General features: G+C 37.9%; 1 protein-coding gene across 3 annotated transcripts in view; it reads right to left on the reverse strand.

Moving 5' to 3' along the window:
* Positions 1–26,553, reverse strand: part of LOC110105950 (E3 UFM1-protein ligase 1 homolog) — a 55,556-nt gene that overhangs the window by 21,384 nt on the left and 7,619 nt on the right. For all 3 annotated transcript variants that reach the window (XM_020835651.2, XM_020835650.2, XM_028696505.1), the window contains exons 5-18: positions 22,442–22,507; positions 22,202–22,305; positions 20,247–20,340; positions 20,117–20,173; positions 17,802–18,213; positions 17,531–17,685; positions 17,338–17,403; positions 17,195–17,263; positions 16,775–16,867; positions 16,611–16,676; positions 15,314–15,360; positions 15,173–15,236; positions 14,443–14,520; positions 14,253–14,315 (exon numbers count right to left, since the gene is read on the reverse strand). In XM_020835651.2, coding sequence (XP_020691310.1) covers positions 14,253–14,315; positions 14,443–14,520; positions 15,173–15,236; positions 15,314–15,360; positions 16,611–16,676; positions 16,775–16,867; positions 17,195–17,263; positions 17,338–17,403; positions 17,531–17,685; positions 17,802–18,213; positions 20,117–20,173; positions 20,247–20,340; positions 22,202–22,305; positions 22,442–22,507 — 1,434 coding nt within the window. The remainder of the gene's footprint in view (positions 1–14,252; positions 14,316–14,442; positions 14,521–15,172; positions 15,237–15,313; positions 15,361–16,610; positions 16,677–16,774; positions 16,868–17,194; positions 17,264–17,337; positions 17,404–17,530; positions 17,686–17,801; positions 18,214–20,116; positions 20,174–20,246; positions 20,341–22,201; positions 22,306–22,441; positions 22,508–26,553) is intronic.

Here is a 26,553-nt window from a genome sequence, read left to right on the forward strand (position 1 = left end):
GAAAGAGGCTAAATGTGGGCTCCGAAAATTTGAGTTTTAGGGCCCCGGTCTCTTCGCGTTATATCTGGGGAGAGCTTTAATGAATTAAGTTCTGAAGAAAAATTTTGGAAGGTAGATTAGATAGAGATTAGGGGTGTCAATTCGGGTCAACGGATCGGGTTTGGGTCGAACCCAACTTGACCCGGGCATAAACGAGTTGACCCAAACCCGACCCATTTAGCTAAATGGGTCAGGATTTCTAACCCGCACAATTTGTCATGTTGACCCAACCCGACTCGCAAACCCATGAAAACAGTTGCTAAGTTGGGCGAGGCGGAGTCGACAGACGGCAGAGTCGAGTGATGCGGAGTCGGCGGAAGGCAGAGTCAAGTGAGGCGGAGAGACAGAGTTGGCGGACAACGGAGTCAAGTGAGGAGAAGATGCGAAGTCAGCGGACGGCGGAGTCGAGTGAGGCGAACTCAGCGAATGGCGGAGTCGGAATGAGGCGGAGTTGACCAGGGATTCAAGCGGACCGGTGGAGTAGGCAGACGGTTGAGTCGGAATGAGCGGGTTGTCCGGTTGTGTCACAAACGAGCTGCGGGGGAGGCCCGAAAAACGTGGGATCCAGGTTAAAAGGGTCGACCCGTGGGTTGTCAGGTCAACCCGAACCCGACCCATTTTTCAAACAGGTCAGAAATTCGAACCCGGACCCGACTAGTTTCACAAACGGGTTGCCCCGAACCCAAATGTTTTCGGATGGGGATTCGGGTCAGATCAATTTTTGACACCCCTAATAAAGATAAGATACTACCCAGAGATTTCTCCCTCTTAACGAGGATTTTGAGATTTGAGCTCTAGTTTCCTATGGATGCAAGCCCCTATAGTTAATTACATATCTCGATAATCATAAAATATTTTGGATTAAAGCTAGTCGTTAAACAAATACTTAGTATTCAGCTTATAGTAGCAGTAGATTTAGAATTTAAATTTGGAAATTTTATCACCTATCGCTTAAAGCGGATGGTAGGGGGAATAATGATGAACCCGATCAAGTCGTAGTTCCGTCATCCTGAGTCGTCATGGTCCCTAATCTACTTAGTCGGAGGAGATAATCGACACAACATGACCGAAGGATCCTTGTCGAGAGTCATGGATTGCTTTTGTACAATGGGACCTTGTAGACTTAGGTTGAATGTTTGTCTAATGGACGAATTCAAGTCAACATTTGCTAAAATAGAGCATTTTTCCCTATCGATTATACCTTATAATTCATTACTCATTGGTAAATATCCATTGGGGAACGGAACATATGGGCCTTTAATCATAAATGTAATATAGTGGAGTCGATCGACCAAACCACTAGGTTAGCGGGCCGTGGTCATAATCATTAACCATGTGGAGCCAGACTGGCCAAGTCATGAGTTATTTGTGGAATCATCTGGCCAAATCACTAATAAGCGAACTAGTCATAATCATACCACGTAGAGCCATCTGGCCAAGCTAAAAGTTAAAGTGGAGCTGCACTAGCCAAGCCACTAGTTAGAGGACAAATGACACATCCTTACTGGAAGAATGAAATTTGAAAAAGAGTGAGTGATATTCTTGACTGGACATTGCTTTTTGTGAGCTAGAGTTATTCTTGAGTTCATCGCCCTCGCCAAATGATTATAAAGGGTGGACGAGTTTTGCTTTATGTTCAGATGATTAAATTTAATTTAAATATTTATACACTTAATAAATATAGATCTTTAAATTCTTTAGTCGAATTTGAAAAACCACCCCTCTGATTGATATTAGCTTTTAACGCAGCCATCATCGAGGTGACGTTGTAGTTATTTAAAAAATGTTTGTATTTATAGAAATTTGGAGGAATTTAAAAGGATAGAGTCCACTCCAATTGAGATTAATTTTCAACACGGGCATCATTGGGAATAAAATGTTTAATATCTTCAATTATGTGAACCTTATCAACTTTGTTCGCCCGCTAATAGAGGATCAGGGTCAATAATCGATTATTATGCAAATACTGAAAACGAGAGTTTATATCTTTAATATGAACTTCATTTAAAGAGCCTTTGAAGGTCTAATATGAACTTTAATATTAAATATCTTATGATTAAGCATTCGCTTGTTAATTCAAGTCATATCGACTCTAGTCCTTTGAATGAGGAAGATGAAACTTGAATATTTGACCTCATTGGTGAGGGAGGCAGCATCTTTTTACGTGGGGCTTGATTGATTTGCGGAATCAGAAAACATGTCTCAAGAATGTTGGCTTCGGCTCTCTGGCGGGCGGGGCTACTTGCGCTCAATCAAGAAAGATCGAAAACAAAAGCCAAAGTCCTGAACTTTTGATTGCGTAAATATTCTTTCAATTTTATAGGAAACACTTGTAGATCTCAAGTAATTGCTATCAATCTTCAGAAGACAATGAGAATTCTCCCAAAAATCCACACAAAACAGTAGATAATTTGTACTATTGATGAAAGGGAAAACGATAAAATACCAAGATGCAATTGATCCTCTATTTGAGAGGAGGATCTGCCTCCCAAATCTCTAGACGCCGCTAGATCCCAAATAAACTAAGAGATCTCAAATTTCAGCCAAATTTAAGATGCCAGAACCCTATGAAAACAAACTATTTAATACATACAATCCAAAAGGAAATCTCTAAACAGCCCTTACATTCAAATTTCCCTCCTAACTCCCTCAAAAATCCTTCTTAAATTGCTCCGTGGGATTTGCGGTTCGGTCAGCACATACAGGGAGGCAGAAGAGTTCCACCTCGTTCGCTGAGCCAGTCCCATGTGGACGGCTGGACCGGTCTAACAACACTCCCCTCCCAAAGTGTCACCTTATCCTCAAGATGGAACGAAGGAAACTGCTGCCAAAGCACTTGATCAATAACACTGAATTGAAAAATGGACTGATATTGGGTTGAATGATCTCGGCATCCAGCATCTCCCTAATCAATCTTTCGATCTCATCATTATGGATTTGGGGATGATTGTACGGATGAACACTGAGAGGTGAAACTACTTTTTCAAGCCGATAGCATGCTTATGTTCCCACGGAGGAGGCAACTCATGAAGCGGCTGAAAAACCTCACTAACTGCTTAAACAATGACTGTACTGAAAGAGGAATGTCCCCATCCTCCCCTAATCTGATCTCCTCCAGCCTATGTAATTCCATCAGATAACATTCCCCCACCTCTTATATGCTCCTAACCTTGGCTTTAAGTGATATCATGGCTTTGGTGAGCCCTGCATCTCCCCTAATCACTACCCTTCTCCCTTCCACCATCAGCTCCATCGTCAATACTCCCTAGTTGACCATGGTGTCCCCCAAGGTCAACAGTCACTTCATCCCCAGGATGACATAATTCTTTCTAACTCCAATGGGAGAAAATCCTCTATCACCTGAACCCCTGTATGGTCAACACTATCCCCCTACATATACCCTGACCCGTCTCCACCTTTCTTGTACCCATCATCACTCCATAACACCCTGCATTCACCAATGTCACTCCCAATTGGTCCAGGACCTTGTTGGAGATGAAGTTATGGGTATCCTCATTGTCAATTAACATCACCACCTCCCTGTCTGCCATACCTGTTAACGGCGAATGGCGCACCATGGCGCGAAAGTCCCTTTGGAGCCATGGCGCATAGCGCACTGCGCGGCGCGCGCTATTTTGAATATGGCGCAAGCTATATAAAAATTATAAAATAATAAGCATGAATATGAAATATTATTAAAAATGAAAGACAAGCTATCATAATAATAAAAGACAACCATAACATATATAAGTTCGATTAAGTAACATCCAAATATCTCATAATTCAAATATTACAATATTTTTTTAAAAGATCAAATAATAATTTAATCTACTCTTCTTGGGAATCATCATCATCAGCAAATGTTAAAAAAGCTTCATTATCTTCTTCAACATTGTCTCCTACTTCATAATCCTTTTCATCACCCTCCTCATCATCATTCTCAATAGCAACATCATGCCTAATTGAAGATTCTTTCTCTTTCCCTTTAGATCTTTCCCGAATATTATAACTTTTATCATAAACACCAATAGATTTAGTCACTCGACTTTACAAAATTGGACTCAATTTAGTCCCTCGACTTAACAAAATTGATCCCAATTTAGTTCCAAAGGGACCATATTGGATCAATTTTGTATCAAAATTGAAGCAACATTTTACTTTGGGACTAATATGATCATATATGAACAGTCAGGAGACTATATTAAAATTTAACCCAATAATTTAAAAAACCCAAAATAGTCCACTGAATTTTTAATAATATGTATGAGTTACAATAGATAACCCTTCTTTAAACTCAAAAAAGTCATCAATACAATGCAAATGAAACTACGATGTTAGTAACAAAATGAGATCGGGTATCTAGATAGTCCTTTGGGGGACGAAAAGGCAATGCGTCCAAAAAGAAGCAATCAAAGCAACATTGAAGGTTAGGAGGTTACTAAAACAGTAAGGGAAGCCATCAGAGGTGGAGGTTACACAACATGAAGGTGGCGATAAGTGGCACGAAAAGGTGTTGGAGGACCCATTAGAGGTGGTCAAACCAACCCTCTTCTAGGTGTGGAGATGGCTTGACCTTAAGACGATGACTTGGGGTTGTAAGTCCTACAGAATGCAATCTTTGGCTAGTCAACGCAAGAATTTACTAGAAGCCAGTGTTGCTATACGGTGGGGTTGATGACACTCCAACTCTTCAAACTTGTGCGGTTGTGATGTAGAGCCTTTTCATAAGACATTGCCATGAGATTGAAAGGTTTTAGCTGCAACCCGAACAGGCTCTTAAATTGTTAGCTATATTCATACTCGATATTTATTCAATGATGGAGAAAATTAATAGAAATCTACCAAGGACTTTAATCTACGGCAGACAATGTCAAGGTAAATCCACCAACAAATTTTTACCTATCATAAGTCATCAATCATAAAGTGACTCAATAACTTCGAACTAAAATAAAACAGGCCAAGAAGCTTTGACCCATCTAAGTTATCAGAAAATATGACACAAAAACTTTAGCATATGACGGAAAGAGGCCAAATGTGGACTCCGAAAATTTGAGTTTTAGGGCCCCGGTCTCTTCGTGTTATATCTGAGGAGAGTTTTAATGAATTAAGTTCCGAAGAAAAATTTTGGAAGTTAGATTAGATAGAGATTAGGGGTGTCAATTCGGGTCAACGGGTCGGGTTTGGGTCGAACCCAACTTGACCATGGCATAAACGGGTTGACCCGAACCCAACCCGTTTAGCTAAATGGGTCAGGATTTCTAACCGCACGGTTTGTCGGGTTGACCCAACCCGACCCGCAAACCCACGAAAACAATTGATAAGTCGGGTGAGGCGGAGTCGGCAGACGGCAAAGTCGAGTGATGCGGAGTCGACGAAAGGCAGAGTCGAGTGAGGCGAGTCAAGTGAGGCGGAGACACAAAGTCGGCGGACGGCGGAGTCGAGTGAGGAGGAGATGCGAAATCAGCGGACGGCAAAGTCGAGTGAGGCGGACTCGGCGGACGGCGAAGTCGGAATGAGGCGAGGTTGACCAGGGATTCAAGCGGACCGGTGGAGTAGGCAGACGGCTGAGTCGGAATGAGCGGGTTGTCCGGTTGTGTCACAAACAAGGTACGGGTGAGGCCCAAAAAACGTGGGATCCAGGTTAAACGGGTCGATCCGTGGGTTGTCAGGTCAACCCGAACCCGACCCATTTTTCAAACAGGTCAGAAATTCGAACCCGGACCCAACTCGTTTTACAAACGGGTTGACCTGAACCCGAATGTTTTCAGATCGGGTTTCAGGTCAGGTCAATTTTGACACCCCTAATAAAGATAAGATACTACCTAGAGATTTCTCCCTCTTAACGAGGATTTTGAGATCTGAGCTCTAGTTTCTTATGGACGTAAGCCCCTATAGTTAATTACATCTCTCAATAATGAGAAAACATTTTAGATTAAAGCTAGTCGTTAAACAAAAACTTAGTATTCAGCTTATAATAGCAGTAGAATTAGAATTTAAATTTGGAAATTTTATCACCTATCGCTTAAAGCGGATGGTAGGGGGATAATGATGAACCCGATCAAGATCTCGTAGTTCCGTCATCCCGAGTCGTCATGGTCCCTAATCTACTTAGTCGGAGGAGATAATCGACACAACATGACCGAAGGATCCTTGTCGAGTGTCATGGATTGCTTTTGTACAAGGGAACCTTGTAGACTTAGGTTGAATGTTTGTCTAATGGACGAATTCAAGTCAACATTTGCTAAAATAGGGCATTTTTCCCTATCGATTATACCTTATAATTCATTACTCATTGGTAAATATCCATTGGGGAACGGAACATATGGGCCTTTAATCATAAATGTAATATAGTGGAGTCGTTCGACCAAACCACTAGGTTAGCGGACCGTGGTCATAATCATTAACCACGTGGAGCCAGACTGGCCAAGTCACGAGTTATTTGTGGAACCATCTGGCCAAATCACTGATAAGAGAACTAGTCATAATCATACCACGTAGAGCCATCTGGCCAAGCTACAAGTTAAAGTGGAGCCACACTAGTCAAGCCACTAGTTAGAGGACAAATGACACATCTTTACTGGAAGAATGAAATTTGAGAAAGAGTCTGAGTGATATTCTTGATTGTACAATTGCTTTGTGTGAGCTAGAGTTATTCTTGAGTTCATCGCCCTCGCTAAATGATTATAAAGGGTGGACGAGTTTTGCTTTATGTTCAAATGATTAAATTTAATTTTAAATATTTATACTCTTAATAAATATAGATCTTTAAAGTCTTTAGTCAAATTTGAAAAGCCAACCCTTTGATTGATATTAGCTTTTAACGCAGTCATCATCAAGGTGACGTTGTAGTTATTTGAAAAATGTTTGTATTTATAGAAATTTGGAGAAATTTAAAAGGATAGAGTCCACTCCAATTGAGATTAATTTTCAACACGAGCATCATTGGGGATAAAATGTTTAATATCTTTAATTATCTGAACCTTATCAACTTTGTTCGCCCGCTAACAGAGGATCAGGGTTAATTATCGATTATTATGCAAATACTGAAATCGAGAGTTTATATCTTTAAGATGAACTTCATTTAAAGAGCCTTTGAAGGTCTAATATGAACTTTAATATTAAATATCTTATGATTAAGCATTCGCTTGTTAATTCAAGTCATATCGACTCTAGTCCTTTGAATGAGGAAGATGAAACTTGAATATTTGATCTCGTTGGTGAGGGAGGCAGCATCTTTCTGCGTGGGGCTTGATTGATTTGCATAATCAGAAAACAGGTCTCGAGAATGTTGGCTTCGGCTCTCTGGCAGACGGGGCTACTTGCGCTCAATCGAGAAAGATCGAAAACAAAAGCCAGTCCTGAACTTTTGATTGCGTAAATCTTCTTTCAATTTTATAGGGAACACTTATAGATCTCAAGTATTTCCTATCAATCTTCAGAAGACAATGAGAATTCTCCCCAAAATTCACACAAAACCACGAAATAGTAGATAATTTGTACTATTGATGAAAGGGAAAACGGTAAAATACCAAGATACAGTTGATCCTCTATTTGAGAGGACCTGTCTCCCAAATCTCTAGACGTCGTTAGAGCCCAAATAAACTAAGAGATCTCAAATTTCAGCCAAATTTAAGATGCCCTAACCCTAAGAAAACAAACTATTTAACACATACAATCCAAAAGGAAATCTCTAAACAGCCCTTACATTCAAATTTCCCTCCTAACTCCCTCAAAAATCCTTCTTAAATTGCTCCGTGGGATTTGCGGTTCGGTCAGCACATACAGGGAGGTGGAAGAGTTCCACCTCGTTCGCTGAGCTGGTCCCATGTGGATGGCTGGGCCGGTCTAACAACACTCCCCTCCCAAAGTGCCACCTTATACTCAAGATGGAATGAAGGAAACTGCTGCTAAAGCACTTGATCAATAACACTGAATTGAAAAATGGACTGATATTGGGTTGAATGATCCCAACTTCCAGCATCTCCCTAATCAATCTTTCGATCTCATCCTTCTGGATTTGGGGATGATTATACGGATGAACACTGAGAGGTGAAACTGCTTTTTTCAAGCCGATAGCATGCTCATGTTCCCACGGAGGAGGCAACTCATGAGGCAACTGAAAAACCTCACTAAACTGCTTAAACAATGACTGAACTGAAAGAGGAATGTCCCCATCCTCCCCTAATATGATCTCCTCCAGCCTATGTAATTCCATCAAATAACATTCCCCTACCTCTTGTATGCTCCTCACCTTGGTTTTAAGAGATATCATGGCTTTGGTGAGCCCTGCATCTCCCCTAATCACTACCCTCATCCCTTCCACCATCAGCTCCATCATCAATACTCCCTAGTTAATCATGGTATTCCTCAAGGTCTACAGTCACGTCATCCCCAGGATGACATAATTCTTCCTAACTCCAATGGGAGAAAATCCTCCATCACCTGAACCCCTATATGGTCAACACTACCCCCCTCCCCCTACATATACCCTGACCCGTCTCCACCTTTCTTGTACCCATCATCACTCTAAAACACCCTGCATCCATCAATGCCACTCCCAATTGGTCCACGACCTTGTTGGAGATGAAGTTATGGGTAGCCTCACTGTTAATTAACATCACCACCTCCCTGTCTACTATTTCCCCTTCATCTTCATGGTATCATTCGGAGTGAATCCCAACATTTAATTTAGGGAGACCATCACGTCCAAATCTAGCTTGTCCTCCATCTCTCTCTCTACCATACAATCACCTCCCTCCTCAGTTTTCTCGTTACACAGACGGTGAGAACCAGAAGAGTTCGATCCCTACACTCGTGCCCCGTAGTATACTTCTCATCACATCTGAAGCATAGACTCTTCGTCCTCTTCTCCTGCATCTCCCTCTCCGTCAGACTTTTGAAGTTCCCCCCATTTCCTCCTCCTGTTGGATTCTCCCTAGGAGCCTCATTAATGTTGCCTAATGCAGGTCCCTTGAGTGCTAGAAGAGTGGTTGTCATCTTGTAAGTGCCTCCTGAGTTGCTACCCCTGGCTCCCCTATCTAGATTCTTCTGATTTTCCACCGGTTGTGCTAACTTCATGGCCTCTCCCAAGTCACGAGGCATCATCGCCACTCTGATCTCTGCCTTGAGCCCCTTCATGAAGTTTCATTCTAATACAGTCTCTGATAATCGCTCCACCCGACTAGCTAGGTGCTTGAACCGCTCACGATAGTCTATCACTGATCCATCATGCATTAGTGCAAAAAATTACTCATAGAAGTCTCCTCCCCCGTCGGTTTGGAAACGTTCTAATAAACAGTCCTTGAATGCTCTCCAGCTACGTATAGGTCTCATTTGATCCCTCCACCAGACCACGACAATGCCTTCCCCTCTAAACATAAGCATGCTTATGTCAGTTTCTCCTCCTCCGTCAACTCATTGATAGTGAAGTACCTCTCGACCTTGTAGATCCATCCATAAGCATCCTGCCCTTCAAAAATTGGCATCTTTAGCTTCCTCACTTTTGGATCTCCCCCATTTCTCCATATTCCTACATACTTTCCCCTCTACCAAGTGCTTTGCTCTCCCCATGTATCCCGATCTTCCCTTACATGTTCATCTTCAAACCCCTCTTCAGTTTCTTCCCTCCTTTCTCCAAAATCAGCACCCTCTACTCCTTGTTCCCTATTTCCTCGTCTCTCTATATACCTTCCCCCTTTCTCCTCAATGATTTCTACATTATTCTCCCTCCTACGAAAATAAGAATTCGTAGTTCTTCCCATTGGTCGCTTCGCCTCTGATGCCGACGTTTGGATTTGATATTCCAATAACTTTTTCACCATCAAATGAAGATCGGAAACCTTGTTTTTCACAGATGAAACATTGTCCTCTACGGATGAAATTTGATCCTCCACGGTGGCTTTTTTTTGGCTCACCTCTCCTTCAAAATGTTCTTCCAACGCATCTGCCTTCTTGGCTGTCATCAAAATTTTTGGATTTTGATCCAAAATTCAGCAAGAGTTCCTTCCTCCGGGTGAAATTTCGCCACTAAACTTTCAAAAAATCAGCCCCCAATGGTCCCAAGACTTGCTTTGATACCAATTTGATCGAAACACTTGTAGATCTCAAGTATTCCTATCAATCTTCAGAAGACAACGAGAACTCTCACAAAAATCCACACAAAACCACGAAACAGTAGATAATTTGTACTATTTGATTAAAGGGAAAAGAAAAAAATACCAAGATACAATTGATCCTATATTCGAGAGGACGATCTTTCTCTCCCAAATCTTTCGACACCGCTGGAGCCCAAATAAACTAAGAGATCTCAAATCTTGGCCAAAATCAAGATGCCCTAACCCTAGGAAAACAAACTATTTAATACATACAATCCAAAAGGAAATCTCTAAATAGACCCTACATTCAAATTTCCCTCTTAACTCCCTCAAAAATCCTTCCTAAATCGCTCTGTGGGATTTACGGTTCAGTCAGTGTGTACAGGGAGGCGGAAGAGTTCTATCTCTATTCGCCTAAGCCGGTGTACAAGGAGGCGGAAGAGTTCCACCTCTGTTCGCCTAAGCCGGTCCTATGTGGACTGGCTAAACCGGTCCATTGGACCGATCTAACATTTTCTTTGTGATTTTTATATGAGAATAACTGGTAGCCATTTCTAACAATCGCAAGAACATGGGATCATGGCTTCAATTATTTCTTCGGTCTCAACAGTTTTTTTTTTTTTTTTTTTTTTTTTTTTTTTTTTTTGAAGCTATTATGTATTGACATATAAATGTTATATTTCAATATTAGAACTGTCTATGGGTGCGATTATAGTTCTTGCACTGGCTCATATGCTTACTGCACATTTTTATTATTTCATAAAAGGAGGAAATTCGAGCCGTTTTTTGACACCTTTATTGTTTGCCGAGATAATGAAAGGGCGCTGGAAATATTTAACGGCTACAAGCTTGTATTAGCTCTGCTTGACAAGCTTGGTAAAAGAGAGGAATTTTGGACCTGACGCCAAAAGATATTATATCTATCATGAGAGTTTGTATTAAGCTTGGTAGATTTGAAACTGTGGAAAGTCTCTTTAATTAGTTCAGAAATTCATGAAGCAATCCGAGCATTGTTATGTGCACAATAGTGATGCATAATAGCTATTGCAGCAAGAACTATAGAGAAAGATTGACCTTAGTCTGAGAGATAGAGGGATTGGATTTTCTTTTGGATCTTCCAGATTATAGCTTAAACATACACCTCATTTATACTCGTTTATTTGTAACATTTTAGTGGACAAGATTTGCAAGTTTATAGTATTATCATGTGATGAAATCAAAAAAATAAGCGGGACCCTTATTTTTTTTATCACAAAAAGACAACTCTTCTAGGAACAAAATAAAGACATAAAATGCTTAAAAGAACACAAATACTATAAAACACAACTTTATATAGAAAAACTTACAACCATTGACTCTTACAAACTTGACTCAAACAAAACTGACTCAAACAAGTTGCTCTGATACCAAATGATGCGGGCAGAAATCCGGGGGATGGGGCACCCGAGGACCTCCGTCGGCAAACGACGCGGACCACGACGAAATAGACGAATACGACGACAAGCGGAAGAACAAACTCTGACATTTCAAATCTAAGACCGACTTAGAAATTAAAAAACAAAATTACAACAACAAATTGAAATTAAACGACTTTCAAACTCAAATCGAAATCAAAGACACTCTAAACTTGCTTCACTTAGAGAAGAAGGATACAGGTGGGGTGTAAACTTGCGGAGAGACGAAAGAGGTTAGAAGCCCGAGAAGAAGGGTGGAAAGAGCTCGCAAGATTTCCGGAGGGGCTGAGAAGAAGAAGGTGGACAAAGCTCGCAAGCTTTTCCATGAAACCCGCAGGTTTACATTTCCAAAAAATCACATATCATTCACTATTTTAAAACATAACAAACCCCTCATATTTATAGGTATGAAAGGGGAATACCAAAAGACAAACATTTTTACGGAAAAACAGCCCAAGCCCAGAAACCGAAGGAGCAACCACGAGAGCCAAGGAGGCGGCACAGAACCAAGGCGCCAAAGCCACGGGAAAAACCCCAGGCTCGGAAAACTAGCAGCTAGCCGGAAATCCAAGGGGCAAAGGCACGGGAAAAGCCAACCCATGGAAGCCAAGGAGCCATGGCACAGGTAAACACATTTTCATGGAATTCCAAAAGCTGGTTTGGAATTTCAAGAGACAAACATAATTAAAAACATAAAAACAATAAAAATTACATTTAATTAAAGATAACTATGAACTAAAATGTTAGCTAATAATGAGCTAACCCTTAGTTCAATAAGTGAACTAAAGACTAGCTCATAAATGAGCTAAAATTTCAGCTCAAATTTGATTGAGCTTGTAAACTCGAGGGAGGCTAAAATTGATTTATTTTGGACATGAGTTGACCCCCCTTTGTCTGCATCATCATGCTGAATTCCTCTTTATCATTTATATATTCAAGCAAGATCGCATGGTGTTTATAGCGACTGAATTTGTGTGATGTTTTTGTTGGGTAGGCATAAGCAATGATTGCACAGTTAAATAAATCCAGAAGGAATCATGTTGCGTATACCTGCTTTAATGAGTTACTCATATGCTACCTGCACTCTTTGACTTGATATGCAATGTAAAATTTAAAAGAATTGACAACCGTTAGCGGACGAATAAATCATTGCAACAATTTTTGTCTATAGTTATGTTGCATTTATCATACAACTGTATCGCAAGTTGGCAGACATCTTTTGGTCATCCAACAAACTCCATGTAGCAATTGTGTGCATGAATTGCATCATTCATTTAATCCATCATATATATTTCAACAGGAAGAAAGCCCAACACAATGCTAAAGCTAAAGGAGCCTAAAGAATATACAATTGATTTAAATATATGGTAAATTGCATTTAGGTCCATCAAACTTTATTCAAATCGAGCTCATAATCATAATTAACCTTAAACCAACTATTTTGGATATGCTTCATAAATTCTAATTTTTCATTTGTTTCTATTGAGTATTTTTAGAGCTATTAACCTATTCTTAGTTAATCATTTTGAACAACTTCTATCCATGTAATCTTATGTTCATTCCTTCCTCCCAATCCATTGACACTAATTTATCTAGTTGCCAAATAGAAGCATTTTCTAACCTTGATTTCGCATATCCAAACACCTAAGTTTAGTTTTAATTACTTTATCTTTGATAGAGATCACGCCAATTATTCCGTTGATATAATAATTATTTAATTTATCACTTATCATTTTGCAGTACATTCATTTAAACATTCTCATTCCATTCAAACTGCACTATGCTTGCATTATTCTCATAAACTTTCAATCCAAGACCTTATGTTTTGTTTCCAGCATTCACTTTGACCCATTGTTGCAAATTCCTGCAACGATTCCCTCAATTGATGCTAGTCAACCACTGTGTGTACTTGCTACCTTATTTTATCATCCAAATACCCTCTTTCTCAATAGCAGTGATTAACGAACCAGCAATTCTGGAGGTTTAGTCAAGGTATGTCAGTACTCTTCAAGGCTTCTCACCATATATGGAAGAGAACAAAGGATGTTGAATAGCGAAACTCAAAGCCAGATGGCGCATCACCCTCCGCATGATGGCATGCATGAGAGAGGGCTGCCAATACTGTGGGGTCCTACCTGTAGTTTCAAAGGCCACCAACAAACCTTTCCAAGGTTTAGCTGTCCATACCACCAGCAAGGAAAACCTTAGTTGTCGTAACAGCTTGATAAGCTGGGTGTCTATGTGGTTGTGAAAGAAAGTTGGGAGCAAATCTACATAAGTTGTAGATTGAATAGATCATATTGATAAAAAACTTGAATGTGATTCAAAAACATAAATCATCTTTGTGGTTGGTCTATTAGGGTTTTTTTTTCCTTAGGTTTCGAGCAATGTTGTGTTAATTTTGGTGTAGCTAAAATTCTCAAACAACATCTAGATAGATTGATTGGGCTGATCATTTCCTCTTCAAAAACATTCAAGAATTCTCAGTCCACGGATCCTACATTACACAATAGACCAATATTTGATGCAAAAACCGCTAGGTAGTTGGTTTATTAGTTTCCCCATGCGTAAAACGAAGTCAATTTAGATTCAAGACTTGAAAGAAATGTTAGCCAAACACAATTTTCAAAGAACCTAAGTAAAGGCATCAAAAGTAGGTGAGTACTTTAAGTCTAGAAACGGCAGCAGATATTGCCCTTCCAGGTGCTTGAAAAGCCTTATTGTAAACCTACAGTTACAGATAGCACCATAATCAGGATCTCTAAGCATTGAAGTAAATTGAAGAAATAATATTCAAACAGAACTTGTGGAATTCGAGAGAGAGATGCATAAAATAGCATGGTTAGCTTGCCGACCTGCAAATAAAGTAAAGCTACAATCTTTGGCAGAAGTACAACTGGATCTGTTTCAGAAGAAACCTGAGAGGTTAAACCCTACAAAAACAGTGAAATTAATCAAAAAAATCTAGTATCAGATACCCACAGCCAGTAATTAAAATTGAATAAATAAATAAAAGACGCACAAGACATGTAAGAAAATCTCGCTAACGGACAAAGAGCATGAAACTATCAGATTGTGCAATCTTGACTGTGATTGAAGTAAACTCAATAAATGACTTTCTAGTAATCTATGAAAAAATAGCTTATCCCACCAGTAATACTCATCAGGCAGCTTATTGTGTATATTTGTAGGAATCACATAAATTTTTTGAGCCCGTGTTTGTTAGTAAGCGACAGTTCAGGCATACCAAACAAGAGCATACGTCAACCAGCATATCTCAAAATATAGACTAGCACAACTAATCCAAGACTTCAGTAACGCACAGTAACTTCCAACACAGTTGATGAAAGAAGCAGATTTCAAGCCAAGATAACTTACAATTACACATTATCACTTCAAAAAATATGACTTTTAGGATGGAGAAATGCTAACTCTAGTAGGTAGTCATCTTTGTTTCAAATGCATGAGATGCATTTCTGAGACCATAACAGAAAAATGTTGAAGGTCACTTACTGATAACAGTCAGATTAACAAGGTAGTACAACATGATGGAGATGAACTTATCTGTCAAGACTATAAGCATACCTTCCGATAAGATTGCAATAATGATTTTTCTAATTTCTTATCAAGCTTCTTCAATAGCAGTCCACTGCAAATAATAGCATAAAAGGTGTAAAAGCAAAAGAATACGTTCACAAAGAGCTCATAAGATGACAAGTAAATTACCTCTCCTCCGCTAGAGCCTTGAATGTAGCCATGAATGTGTCCACACGCTGATAAACATTTGAGTTCATATTAATCAAGACAGCAGGATTGAAAGTATGATAGAAATTACATTCACAAAGCTGCATTACCCATGAAGAAAGATACAAGTGGAAAGCGTGTGCCAAGAAAGAATTGTTTTTACAAAGGGTATGTACAATGACCATGCATTGGTGTTCTCATAGATCTAATCATTAGGCATCAAAGTTAGAAATTGGTGCTCACAATGATCAAGCCATTATTATGCATAAGGGTTTTATCAAAAATACATCCATCTCGGAAAAGAAACAACTCAAAAGTGTGGAAAGAAAGAACTGCTTCATAGAAGGCGGAGAATAAATCCTATGAATTGTTATCTAAAATGGTTTTTTTTTTTTTTACAATCAGAAATTGCTTTAGATTATTGTTATCTAAAATGGTATAATCTTCCTCATGCAAGTTTTTGAGGTTTAGGGTTTATTGATTGCTACAACGAAGGGAACATTAAGAGGCACAAAATCAATACAAATTATTTTGGTTATAAATTTTTTTCTCATTCATACGTTATTACTAGGAATGGTGCAGCACGCAACATGATTAAACATGATATAAACACACCAAGAGGAGATCCATTTCTAGAGCAAACAAATTATAATGAGGCAATGAGGCAAGCAAAACCCTAACATTATTAAGCTTGCAAAGCACCTGATATCAAGTAATTCTCGATTCCTGTGAGAATGCATATCATATTGCATCATGATTCATTCTTTTTTTTCTTTTTTTTTTTTGAAAAGAATATGATATAAATTAGTTGTCAATTTATCTAAGGTTCACATAGCCTCATGAAATTTATCTAATATACAAAATGAATAGAATCACCAAAGTTGTAAGCCTTTAACTAGATTTATTTCATGGAAAATACATAAACTACTAATTTACGAGTCATAAAGGACCGGAATTTACAATACAACAAATGTGACTCCAAGAAAAGGGGTTTTTAGCATAATGATGTGATTCTAGCTTTCCTAGAAGGGTGCTTGAAAGATACAAACCGAGAAAGCTTGTCAAGGAGGAATGAAGTATTAAGAAGCCCAACCATTAAATACATTAAAGATTCTCTGTCCAATTTACCAAGAACAAAAAATTAATCGAATAGAAACATCTAGGAATTCCTAAAGCTTATCCAAGAAAACAATATGAGGCATAAAAAGTTGAAAATAGCATTTGTATGATGAGCATTCAATAAAAACACAAGCAGGAATTATTTCTATCAACCGCTAACCTTCCCTTCAAATGCTTCAACAACAGCTTGGGCCTTCAATGATAGTGAATTGGGCAAGCTCTTTGCCTTAATTACAGAAACAGTTCATTAAAGTTAGTAACCTTAAATTCAAACCATTAAAAATAAAGTCCAAACTAATCAATGCCCGAGAGATGGTTTCAGACCAAATAAATACGATTTGCAGAAGTTAGTTGTAGAGCATCCAGACTTTCACCTTCTTCCATTTCAATTCCATTTTTTAATTTGTTATCCATGACCTAAAAAAAAAATAGCAATATTAAAAAGTGGCCTATGAAGGAAAAATCGAGACAACTATCATAAACATAGAATTTTCCAGTTAATTCCACAAAAAATCCATGATAAAACTCACTGTATTTAAATAGCATTTATTCAATTTAAAGGATGAACTGCAGCTGCTCCATGCAGCCCTTCTATGAAATACTGGATGCACAAGCATACTGTCTTTCTTTCTTTTATTTTATTTTTTATTATTTTCTTTTATTTCTGTTTTCATGTAAGACTTCTGTCAATTGTTACAATTCCATGCTTAATGAAAAAGTTCATAAAAGATTAGTCTTATTTACCAAAGTTTGAAGAAGTTTGTCAATAATGGGGGCTGCCAGCGTTTTGAGCAGATGCCTGTGCAAAATGGCCTGCACGTGAAAAGGGTCTTCTTGTCATTTATGAAACTTTCAGAGTTAGCAGCAGTTCTGTTTTTAGATCATACACAGAGAGAAGGATCATCTTCAAAGAGATCTAGTGCTCTTTCATAGAATTGTAACTCCAAGAAAGCCTAATACACAAGCAAACAAAACACGTCATTGCATGATACATATTAAAAGTTATTTTAAATTTAGCAAAGGTGTAGATAAAACATTGCAGCTCCTGTTTTTAGTGATATTTTGGTGCAAGAAAGAAACCTCATCGAGTTGTTTCTGCAAATTATCAAGCAACTGCCGGCTTCGCTTAGCATGTTCTTGTAGCAGTATTGTTCTCCTCTTCTCCAGGGAATCTAGTAAAGATGGCCTCAAGTGGGAAGACAAAGTACTGAGCATCGCATGTGGATCATCGGGACCTACGATTCAAAACCATTTAATGCATCAGAGTAGATAACAAGAACAAATAATTGTCCATAGCCAGTACAGAAGATAATGCACAGATGATTTAGGTGTGAATCTTTTGATGATGTACCTCCCAACTCTCCCAGATCTGGCGCTACTGCCAAAATCTTTTTAGCAATCCATTCTTCAGATGGACCATGTAAGCTAGCCACTTTCACCTTACTTGAGCCTTTTGCTTCTACTGAACTTGCATCCTTACTTCTCCGTTGATTTTTTTTACCTTTCATATGAGGGCTTTCTTGGGTATTAGAGTCATTTTCTACCTTCACAAAAGCTGTATGCTTTCCCCTTTTCTTCTTTGATCCTTTCTCAGGTATATGTTTTGTACTGACTCCATCATCAAAAGTCTCCTTAATCTCAGAGTTTTTACCAGAGCTAGTTTCAAATTTGACCTCATCAGCATAAGACATATCTGGCCGGTGACCACCAAGGCTTGCAAAACTGAGAATATCCACCTCTTTTTCAACTAGATCAAACAAATCCTAGGCAGAAAATACAAAGTCAACATTCTACCTGCCTAACTCTTCATAACTAAAAAAAAAATTAAACTAGGAGTTAAGGCTGCTAACAAAATATGTAATTATCTAAAAGCCCAAGCAATCAAAGGTTATCATCATCAAGCAGTGAAACCATAGGCTTTTTGCCAAATAGTATATGCATATTAGCAACTGAGAGCAACAGCCAGTCCCATGCCCCAAGGACTGAACCCCCCCTTTAGAATCCCCTGCCCTCAAGTTAAAACTGAGCATGTTAAAACCTAGACTTATCAAACCTTGGGGGTGAGTGATATAGCATTTCTTAGGATCAAAGGTTTCTAATATACATCTGATATGAGATTGAAAATTTATGCAATAAGCACATCAAATTCATGATGCGCAAACTATTAATCAGAAATAAGCATATAAAAAAAATCATGGTTAATTACTTGATCAAAGCATCCTGCATGGTGAGGCAAGCGATCAACCAAGCAAACCCTCAGAAGTTAAGGACAAACCTTTGCTTGGCTTAGCTTAATTAACCCTTGGAATGGCTAAAATCCATTCTTAATGACCAACTCATGGATAAATAGCCTAGGCTTGGGTTAAGTTGGTTTATTAGGGTGGCTTAGACCTTAAGGAATCCACTTAGTTCAATTGTTTTGGCTAATTTAAGCTTGACATGAGATTTAGCTCATGTTGATCCAAATGGATTCACTTGGGTCAACATGGGTCAATTTGCCAATATTGGCTAAACCAAAAATGGATCAATTGAAATAGGGTTAATCTATTGGCATTCAATGGAAGTGTTGCTTTGGGTAAATTAAACCAATTTGGTCAATTTGGCTAAATTGGCCAAAAGGGCTAAGTGTGGGTTCACCTAGGGTCAAATTGGCTCAATTGGGTTGTTTGGCTCAATCAATTTGAGATAACTGGCTCAAATTGGCTCAATGGTTACATTAAGAGTTCAATTGAGCTATTTGGCCTAACCAGGGGACAATTGGGTCAATTCCATATATGGGGATCCACCTAGATCAAATGGAAAAGATGGGTCAAGTCAATTTGATAAATTTGGCCCAAAATTTTTAATTGAGAAAATTGAACCAATTTGTGAAATTGGGTTCAATGAAGTGTCAATTGCGCTCAATCAACCATGACTAGGTCAATTAAAATGGATCCCAATGGTTATCTTGGCCAAATTTGGTCAAACTTAGTCAAAGTGACTTGTGAAGTTCAAATGTGTCAATTTGGGCTAGGTGAGCCAATTGGTCCAATTCAAGGGCCAATTAGGGTTAAGTCATAAATGGTTTAGCTATTAAAATTAGTTTGAGGTCCCAATTAATTAAATATAATCCAAAAAAATTCAAATTCAGACCAAACTTCATCTAAAAGAAGCTAACTGAATATGATAAAATAAATCAAGCAAAAATAAGGAAAATCTTGTAATAAATGAATGTACTTCTAAAAAGACTTGAAAATTAGTGTGATTTAGCACTTTTGTAGTTTGGTTCGACTCCTTTTGGTCAATTTATGGAAACTTAATCTATTCTAGACTAAAATATTTGAATTGTACAACATGATGCCTTGATACTTCAGCAGTGGGATGGTCTGCATGTATACGTTATTAGGTCAAACAACAGATCATTAAAGCAGGAAGTTTTGGCAACGAAAGCACAGAAAACCCATAGTACCAATTTTGCATGATAGTTATAAGCGTCCCACGGTTCATCTCTTTATGGAACAGCGTATATCAGTTGAATTTGTGCACAAAATAAGCTTGCCAGATACTATTTGAAGGAAACTTTCACCATAAATCGTTCTCAAAAATCATGCAAGAAGCACTTGAGAGTACGAGAAAGCAAAAGATGATAGGATGTGCATTTATGCTTAGCAAGCTTTAGCATCTCACCTTGATATATTTGCTGCTAAATACACAGTAGTCTCCCAATATTATTGCATCTGATGACTGCAACACATAAATGGAAATAATCAACAAAAATTTCATGATCAAGACAGTTTACAAGCATAACAAGACCAACCTTAACTGCCCTCTGAACAGATGGACAAAGGGACAATATCTTTAAGACATCCTGACTTCCAACACATTCTGGGAGAAGAGAAAGAGCGTCAATCCTGCAAAACAACTAATATTTCAGCATTTCATATTGCAAATATAACAAAAATTCCAAACCTGTTACTCTCTCGTTAAACAATCATTGCGTAGATTTTCAATGAACAAAATTTAAAAGTTGCCAAACATGAGAAAGCACTTTAAGAATACATAACTGTGATAGTCTACATCAAACAAATTAATATATATCCTGCCAACCAAAACATTTTGATTGGTTTTATAGGAGAATGTAGAACATGACAGTCGCATTCTTGCCCAAATGGTTTAGCTATTAAAATTAGACTGAGGTCCCAATTAACATTTTGATTGGTTTTATAGGAGAATGTAGAACAAGTGGACCCCGTAAGGACTTTTTCCACCAATAAATAGAGGTGTTGCCTTGGTCATTATCACAGCCCAATTCAATTCAAAGTGTATTATGAGAGTTCTAGAGGCAGCAAATAGATTCTATTTGTGATCGTAGGTGATCTATCAAGTTCCCTGTAAGTCTAGTTCAATGTTTAATTCTGCTAAATATATCACATTTTAAATGTTCATTTTGTTCTAATTTTTTTCTTATAGTTCCATTTTGTCACATTTTAATTCAACAACTTAATTTTATTGTACCTTTTTTAAAGTGCATCCAAAAAAAATTGTTGCATCATCCCGACGCTTCCTTCCTACAGGTGGGAGCATTTAAGGTGGCGGAAATTTAGGAGTGTTAGATCTATAAACGTGATGAGCATTGTTACTTACATCAGAAGCCATACACTGAATGAGATTTTCCGGTTGCTTTGAAACAACCCATAGGTACTTACGTGTGTCTCAGCACAACAATTTGTTAATTATACCTTGGCAAAGTGATGGTGTTGTTGACTACAAATTTGAGGCAAGGTGACTATCGAATTTACGGCAAAATCTACCATAGACAACTCTTTTTTTTCTCTTTTTTATCATATCTATACTTTTTTAGTAGCAGTAGTGTCTGTATATATACACTACATACATACATACAGAGAGAGGGAAAGTGTTAATTTTCTACAAAGGAAAGCAGTGATTGCGACTTATTGCTGTTGATTGACAGCAGGGAAAATCAGTGGCTATTGTGACTGATGGTTGATATAAGATGTTGAGCTGGAGCTTGAAGATTTTTGGAATGTAAAGGTGTTGTGAGGTTCCATTGAGAAGATAAACAAATTTTTGGTCTATGATTGCAGGGTTTTGGTAGGTAAAGGGCCATAAGTCTGTTAGAGGGTGATGATCTCACAGTTGGGCAGTAGGGGTGGAGGTGTTGTTTGATTGTTTGTCAAAAACAGGCATGCTGTGAAGTGAACAAAGAGTAACGATGATTTGGATTGACTCACCAGCAACGATTGAGAAGAGTAGCACATGTGGAGTGTGGAAATGTTGAGTGTTATAGAGGTTATCAATGAGGGCAGATGGTCATTGTCAGAGCTAAGATGATGTGGAGTGATTTGACGTCATCAACACCTTTTGCAAGTGTTGGATGTTGGATATAGGCCGAACAATTCTTCTCAAAAGACACTTATTAAAAAGAGATTAAATAACTAAAAGCATTTAAATCGTCTTTATAGTCTTAAAATTGCTACAAAGAATCAAGGGAAAAAATGGGCCAACTTAAGTACATGTAAATAAATTAAGCAAACTGTGTGTATGGAACACAAATATGTCATCTAACTAGGAATTAATAATCAATTTTGGCCTACATTTCTCAGTAATGCAAGGGCAATAATATTAGTTTTACTTTCATGGCCATAACTTGCTCTTGCACCACCATATACTAGTAGGGAAACATCAATTAAGTCAAATAGTCAACTCAACATGGCAAACATTATATTTTAAATGCCGGAATAAATTTTTTACCAGTTACCATGTTCAATAGCATCCTGTATAGCAGCATTTAACATCTCAACCATTGAAGGGTGAATGAAAATACTGTCCAGTGCAATGCCTTCAGGGTATCTGGACTACAATAGAAAAAGTAAACAAGAAATCCACATGTGAAAAAAAAAATGGATGCTCTGAATAAGGATATGAGCTAGGTACTTTCATTAGACTATTTCGTAATGACATTACGATGTCTGAACCAGAGTTACAAAGTACCTGCAAGTACTGTTTAGGTTGAACAATTGCAAGTTTGAGAAGGACATCATAGCCAATGTAAGAGTTCTGTGCCCCAAAGATCAATTAGCAAGCCAATCATCAGACAACTAAAATTTGCAGATTATAGAAACATCAATCATATTCAAAACAAAAGCTCTTTTGCACTCAAAGAACCACCAAATCGCGCCTTCCAGGTATAAACTTCAACAAGTATAGAGGAAAACACTCAAATCAGTTTCAGACCAGAAATATGGAACATCAAAAGCTAAGATGCATCAACACTTCGTTATAAAGCACTATTCAATGCCCGGCATATTCGGACACAAAGACACCCAACATGTCAAACGCATGCCTATCACTATCCAGATTAAAAAAAAAATGGGCACATCTATATGCGTATTGTACAATAAAGGATAATGAGCTCTAATGGAGGTGAATATAGAATATTGTTTTTAATTTTCGTAGGATTTTCGTAAATAGCATTCATAATTATCTCATTCATATATTTAAAGCCTAAACTTCACAATGTAAAAAATATAACAATCCGTTAATGAAGATTAACGAAACCCTTGAAAGTGAATATGAAGTTGCGACGGGATCTCGCAATGACCCTCATTTAATTCAAACAACAAACTCCTAAACCCACCCGCTTTTGTTGTCAACCGAACACCTCGATCTCTCTCTCACCATACGCTCACTCTCAAACTTTCACTTAGTCTGCAGTAAAGTCTCCCGTTAATGAAGTTTAATGAAACCCTCAAAAGTGAATATGATGTTGCAACGGGATCTCACTATGACCCTCATTTAATTTAACCAACAAACTCATAAACCCATCATCTTTTGTTGTCAAGCGAACACCTCTCTCTCTCTCATCATATGCTCCTCTGTTCCTACCCAAATTTCCCAAACCCCCTATGACAAACAAGTAAGGAAGTCACTGGGAGCTCATCAAAGAAGGCATCAACGAGACCTACAACTTCTGAAGAAGCTGTGACGGGATCTCATGACTTCATCGCCATAAGTTCCATTAACAAATTGTTAAATTTTAAAAATAGTGAAGTTTGTGTTATGTAAATGAGACCGTTTTGATTCCTCAAAGTCCAAAATATTTTTCATGAACCTAAATTATTTGTCAAGCTAATATACATTCAAAAGCTAACACGAATTTTCAAATGTAGCATTATACTTTATCCTTCCTATTATATCTTCTAGAAACAAGGCATGAAGAAGACAAATGGGCTTACCATAGAAAAGGATGGTCTCTACCACCTTGAGGAATCTATAATTGACAGGAGATCAATTCAAAAAATTTCACAATCTTAAAAGGCAACTTCTGGAATTAGAAAAGTAGAAAATAAAATATAGAAGCAAGATCTAGCATAACAATTGAATTTAGACATATGACACTAGCAATCTATAAATTGCGATAGTAAAAGTTATCTTAAAAATTTAAAGGTTGAATGAAAAGGTCCTATGAGGCTATATTATGATAACAAATAAGCCATCAATAATGCACATAATCTCATGCATAACCATACAAAATATTGATGTTGAAAGACACTTCATAAATAAAAAATTTGATAAGAATCTAAATTGTACTTCATTCCTAACCACAGACGCACAACTTACTGACATTCTCACCAAAGGTTTTCAGATGCAGTCTTTCAAAAATTAGTAAACAAACTTAGAATGGATGATATACATTCATTTGCTTGAGAGAAGTGTAAAATGCTTGCATAATTTTCTTCATCTGAGACCCACACTCATCAAGACTTATGCCCTCCAACTTATTAATCCACAAGATCTTGTCAATCCATGAACTATGATAATTATTATGTGATTATTATTCTAAATAATCAAATCCAAGGACTATTACAATTATTCTATAATTTTGTATGTTTCCAATTAGAAACTCTCCTATGATTGTATAAATACAACACAAATGTTATAAAGAAATGTTGAATTAATTCTCTCCAATTCTTGTCAACAACTACTATATCGAATGTATTATTAGTAATAAAAGATCTACTAAATGTTTATATTATTGTGTTTAAGCAGAGATATCCAACAAAGGTGGATGAGATATTTTTCTAAACTTCTCAATGAATATTATGAGAATGCGATTGACTTTAATGACCTTACCACCCTAAATGAAAATAAAGATTTTTTTTTTATCGGCGTATTAATAAAACGAAAGTTAGAGAGGCTTTAAAGAAAATGAAGCGTGAAAAAACTGTTGGACCTGATAATGTTCCAATAGAGGCGTGGAAATGCTTAGGAGATGAAGGAATTTCTTGGCTTACTAAACTTTTTAATATTATTTTGAAGACTAAAAAGATGTCAGATGAGTGGAGAATGAGTGTGTTTATTCTTATTTTTAAGAATAAAGGTTATGCAAAAGATTGTGCGAATTATAGAGGAATTAAGTTAATTTGTTATACTTTAAAACTATGGGAGAGAGATATGGAACATAGGTTGAGGCATTATGCTAATGTTTCACAAGATCAATTTGGATTCATGTCGGGTAGGTCTACTATGGAAGCCATACATTTATTGTGAGGTTTGATGGAAAAGTATAGAGAGAATAAGGAAGATCTTCATATGATATTTATTGATTTAGAGAAAGCTTATGATAAAGTTCCAAGAGAAGTGCTATGGAGAGTTCTAAAAAAGAAAGGGGTTAATAATGCTTGTATTGAAGTCATTAGGGATATGTATGTTGGAGTTGTTACTTGTGTTCAAACACAAGGTGGTTTAACCAAGTATTTTCCAATTTCAGTTGGATTACATCAAGGATCAGCCTTAAGCACATATCTTTTTGCTTTAATAATGGATGCTCTTACTAGAGATTTGCAAGAGAATGTTCCCTAGTGTATGCTTTTTGTTGACGATATTCTTCTAGTTGATAAGACTAAAGAGGGAGTTGAAGGTAAACTTGAATTATAGAGGTCAACCTTAAGAGTCTAAAGGTTTTGGTTTGAGTAGATCTAAAAATGAATACATTGAGTACAATTGATGAGGACATCCAACCGTGGAAGGTCTACCAGAGACGGGCCCGACAATCTACGGTTATGATGGCACCTATTTATTTTTGAATTATTTTATGTATTTGATTTGATATTGTACTTTTTTTCCTTTTTACCATCACTTGAGGGCTTAGTCTTATGTATGCCCTAGGGGCAAGAGTGTCTTTATTTTATTTCCTTCATGTATTTGGCTATTTAAAGCCCCCTCCTCCCCTTACAGAGAGGTAATTAATATGAAGATAAAAATTTATGCTTTGTGAGTTTTTGGAGAGCTTGAGAGTCTTGGAGAGAACCCTAGAGAGGGAAACGGATCACTCACCAACCTTGGAAGAGTCCGGATTCGTGGTTCTTTTCTTTTCTTCCCTATCTTTTCTTTTTTCTCCCTCCCCTTCCCTCCTAGCCATCGGCCTAGAGCTCCCCAACCTCATAGCCGCCGACCATCCACTCCAAAATAAACCCCACCGCCGGCCAACACCCTTCTTCAACCCCCACCGCCGGCCAAACTCTTCACCCTCTCCATGAAACCACCGGCCCTCCCTAAGCAACAACCCCATACCCTTAGCCGCCGTCCCCACATCTTGTCCAAACCCTAAGCCTAACCTAGTCGCCAGCCATAGCTCTTCCCCTCCCTTGCCTCCAAACCTTCAAGTCTCTAATTAATTGCTTTCCATATGTAGTATTCTCAAATTGGACAGATTTCAAATTCGAATTTCAATTCTAATCAGATTGAAATTCTTTCCTAAAGTAACTACGTTATATTTTTAAAGTTCTTTAATTGGAGTCAATCTATTTTGGAGTATATTCAAAAGGATATGAGCAATAACTTCCTTCTAATTTAATTGACTTCAATTAGGAAAGTATTTGAAACCTCCTTAAACACCCCATCTCCTTCCCAATGCCGCCGGCCCTAGCTCCCTCCTCCCCTCTTTCTTGAATCCCTCTCCCTTCTACCTTCCCCAACTGATCCCCCAGCCCACTAAGAGATATTTTCTCTTTCACTTAGCAGTCCATATCAAACCCTAGTCTCCTAGATCTTCTAACATCTGCTGTCCAGAATTCTGGACCAAGAATCAGCTGTCCAGAACT

This window comes from Dendrobium catenatum, unplaced genomic scaffold (assembly GCF_001605985.2).
Source record: "Dendrobium catenatum unplaced genomic scaffold, ASM160598v2 fragScaff_scaffold_754, whole genome shotgun sequence".
NCBI lineage: Eukaryota > Viridiplantae > Streptophyta > Magnoliopsida > Asparagales > Orchidaceae > Dendrobium > Dendrobium catenatum.